The 4,039-nt window shown below is 34.9% G+C and overlaps 1 protein-coding gene across 1 annotated transcript; it reads right to left on the bottom strand.

Annotated features, from left to right (window-relative positions):
- Positions 1 to 1,863: 1,863 nt before the first annotated feature.
- Positions 1,864 to 3,651, bottom strand: LOC119254008 (sodium/bile acid cotransporter 5-like). Its single transcript, XM_037521218.2, is given in 3 exon segments — positions 1,864 to 2,261; positions 2,264 to 2,956; positions 2,959 to 3,651. Coding segments are annotated over 3 exon segments (1,311 nt in total). The 5' UTR covers positions 3,527 to 3,651; the 3' UTR covers positions 1,864 to 2,211.
- Positions 3,652 to 4,039: the final 388 nt, after the last annotated feature.

Genomic DNA, 4,039 nt, shown 5'->3' with positions numbered 1-4,039 from the left:
TTATATTTCAGTTGTTGTCTTAATTAGAAAGCAGCAACTCTAAGTGGTTATGCTCATCAACCTGAACCTTCCTTCCTTACCCCATCACCATGCTAGGTCCTAGAGTTTATACCAGAACCAGAGACTTAGGCAGTTGAGTAAGATTTTAAGCCTCAGCTGAATCTCTTCATCGTACAGATTTGAAACTGAAGTACAGAGAAGTATTTTGCTCAGGTCACAAAGTTAATGATAAGGTGCAAAAAAAGGCAGTTTCTTGTATTCCAATAAGTGAAATGTTTGTCAAAATCTTAGTAAGTTTAATTTGTGCAAGCTTAATTATACTATAAATTTCCAAACAGATATCTATGTAAAGAAGTCAGTAGCAAAATATTCCATGCAGGCAATTATAATTTTATAAAACGAGTAACAGCTATCTACCACCATGCCAATCCAGATCTTTTAAAAATCTTGGTATTCATATACTAGATTTAGTGAAATTAGAGAAAAAAGAAATTTGATTGTTTTATCAGCTGGCAAAGTAAACAAAAATTCTAATACTATGTGTAAATGGTAAATAACACTATACAAAAAATGTTTTCCCCTCCATAGAGTTATCAGATTGATATTTCACATCAATGGCAGATCTATCAGATTCAAAAGTTTAAATTTTGATTAAAAAAAAATGATAGCAGCTAACACTTACTGACCATGTACTATGTCCCAGGGACGTTTCTAAGTACATTGTATGTATGCTCTCACTTAATCCTATGATAGCCCGATCGAATTCACACTATTATCTCCATTTTTTTTTTTTACATGAGGAAACTGGGCTATAGGGAGAATAAGTACTGTAACTACAGGGGTAGGGAATGGGGGAACAGGATTATTTAGAGTAACATTTTCCCATTCTTGATTCCCACATTCTTTGGGGAAGAATGCAAGTTGGAACTAGATTCTAAAAATTATCATTGATAATTGAAAAGTGCTATAAAAATATGTACATTATTCATTCAGGTCCTAGTCTGTGCTTCAGCTTTATTTAAGTAAGCACATAGGAAATGAGGTGGACATGATGGGGAATATCAAAATGAATATTGGTGATATTATATTATTGTCTATATATTATGGTTCTGATTCTAACGCTCAAGAATTTACGCAGAATAGAAAGGACAAAACAGGAACACAAACAGCTGTCAAGGCTAAGTACTGAGTATAAAAAATTGTGATGAGGATTTAGAGAAGTTTTTGCTTCCAGGTAGCAAAGGGTATAGCAAAAGCTTCACGACAAGGGTGATATTTAAGCCAGGTCTGTAAGAGTGTTTAAAATTTAGACAGATGAGGTGTATTGCAAGAACAAAGTCATATTCATGAGCTATCAAGTCATCCTGTTTGGCTGGAGTAAAGGCTATCTGTAAAGAAGAGGGAGAAGAGATGAAACTGGCAAGCTAGAGTGAAGTCAGCTATTGAGCACAATAAATACCTCATTAAGTATACAGACTTTATTCAAAAGATAAAAAGTTTTATAGCATGGAAAATACATGATGAAATTTAGAATGTAAGAAAATTAACCTGATAGAAACTGGAGGGTGCATGGAGGCCAAAAGTCAGTTTAACAAAGGATTAGGGAAGAAGCAATAGGGCACAGAACAAAAGTGATAGTAATTAGAATGGAAAAGAGACTGATAAAAAAGATAGTACAAGAAATTTCCTGAATATAAAAAACAGGGAAGAAAGATGAAGAAAGGGAACCCTGTGCTTGACGGGCAAATGGGGAAGATAAGCAGCAGCACAGCTATGGCCAGAGAAGCTACATTTATTTTAAGACCAGTTGATTCTACGAAACCAGTAAGAAAACCAAATCGGAATTCACATCTTCATGAACTATGTAAGCATTTAATAAATATTATTTTGATATTCCTTCTATAAATACTTAGGATATATCATAACCAACACAGGGGCTTTTGCCATTTAAGAGACCATAATGAAACAAAACATTCAAATTCAACTCTATCAAGTATTTTCAAATGTTTATAAAAAGTGATCATCCTCCCTGAACTCTTGGATAGTCTGTTCTACTCTTTGGGAATTTAACACATGGTTTTATATATAAAATTTCCCCCTTAATGTCAAGTTTTAAAGAAGATCATAAGTAGGATGAGAACAGGCATCATTTTAGATATTATTTGATCTCTCACAATCCCTTACCCAAAGTAGGAGTTCAGTAATGCTTTGTTAGACCAAAGGAATTTTTTTTCTTTTATCTTCTATGATAAAGATACATTTTTTTTAGCCTTGTAGACCAAAAGGATCAGTAACATTTCACATCCTGAACACATAGCCACTGTAAAAGGAGCCACAGAAGCCAAGGCTGCCTTAGATTGTGAAAAAGAGAGCTGAATTATGGCAAAGGCTAAGAAACTATTGAGTACACCACTTTCAATAGCAACAGTTTTACAAACAGGAAGAGGCAGCATAGACATTTTAGCAAAGGAATACCCAAACAACAGACCCAAAGCAGGAACTAAGGCACCTAATAGTAGCATCTCTAGGTTAACTGTTTTTACAAACATTAGTCCCATTCTAAAAGTCAAATAAATGCCTACAGACATTAAAATAAAACTCAGAGGTCGAATTATTCTCTCCAGGAAGATTGCTTTTTCAGGTATTCTACGTTTGATGACTATTCCAATTGATATAGGGAAAAGAATGAAAAGAAGTGTTGACATAATTTTAAAAACAGGAATATAATATATACCTGATAACCCTAACATCCTACTATATATATAAGAATTGGTAGGCATCATTATCAGGGCCAACAATGTTGATGTGCAAGTCATCAAAATGGCCAAAGTGATATCTCCCTCTAGAAGCAGAGCAAAGAGATAGCCTCCACCCCCTCCTGGGCATGTACAGGTAAGTACAAATCCAAATGCTTGTGCCTCAGGCAATGCCAAAATCTGAGTCAAAAGAAATCCAAAAATGGCATAAGAAGAAACTGTGTAACTGCCCCAAGAATTACTGGCAAAGGTCTCTTCAAAACTGTCTGAAACACCTGCAGTTCAATCTTGCAACCAAATGCACATTTGTTTAACAGTACCACAGGCAGAATAAGCATTAGGATATTCCTGTTGATGTGCATTGATGCCTGGAAAAGATTATCTTTTCTTTGTTTGAGCACTTTGACTTTGATATTCTTTATTTCTTCAATGAGTCTTTCTTGCCTACCTTCAGAATCCCATAGTTGAATAGTCAAATTTGTCTCTCCATCTTCATCTGTCACCAGATTTATTGTAAAGTTTGTATCATCCGATAAGGTCTTGGTCACATTTACCACTTGCAGCATATTCAGATCATCTAATTGCACAGATAGATAGCTGGAGTTGGGCTGTTTATCTTTGTAAGTTGACCTTACGATGACGGATTCTTCAGTCTTTGTGAAAAATAGTATTTCTGTCTTTTCTATATTCAGAACACGGAGAAATGATTTCCTTCCTTCTCCCAGACTCACAAAAAACAAAAGCAGAGCAGTAAAAAGTTTTCCAGCCATCTCGGAAGCTTAAATCAATCACATATGCCAAAATCTCTAAAGAAAACTGGAGAATATTCTTCATAGAGGTATTCCAGTAATAATCTGAGGTTGTTAGGTAAAAGTTGAGCTAGCTCAAAGTCCAGTAGGAGGGACCATTGTTGCTTTTCAAACAAATACAAAGTTATCTAATGAGTGACACAACCTGTTCAACCTGTAGTTATGAAAATGTGAAAGCCATAGCATTTCATAGGTTCAATTTACCACAGTAGAAACCTTACCTCTTTCCTCCTGACTTCCTCATTTTTGCTAGTGAAAATCCAACCTCCTATTAATCTGAATTTAAAAACTTAGTGTCATAATTTTTTAGTTCTCTTCCTTCCTAAGGAAAATCTACACTAAAAGCAATCAGGATCCAAAAATCTAAAGGATTTGAGAAGTCATATAGTGGCTGTTACATGTTAGTGCATTCATGTCCAAAATCCAATACATATTTATTGCATATGTTTGCTGGGACACTAAGCGAAGAATTGG

The sequence above is a fragment of the Talpa occidentalis genome, unplaced genomic scaffold, assembly GCF_014898055.3.
Source record: "Talpa occidentalis isolate TD23 unplaced genomic scaffold, MPIMG_talOcc4v2.1 talOcc4.2674, whole genome shotgun sequence".
NCBI lineage: Eukaryota > Metazoa > Chordata > Mammalia > Eulipotyphla > Talpidae > Talpa > Talpa occidentalis.
Note: the sequence above shows the minus strand (reverse complement) of the source record. Positions and strands in the feature narration are given on the sequence as shown.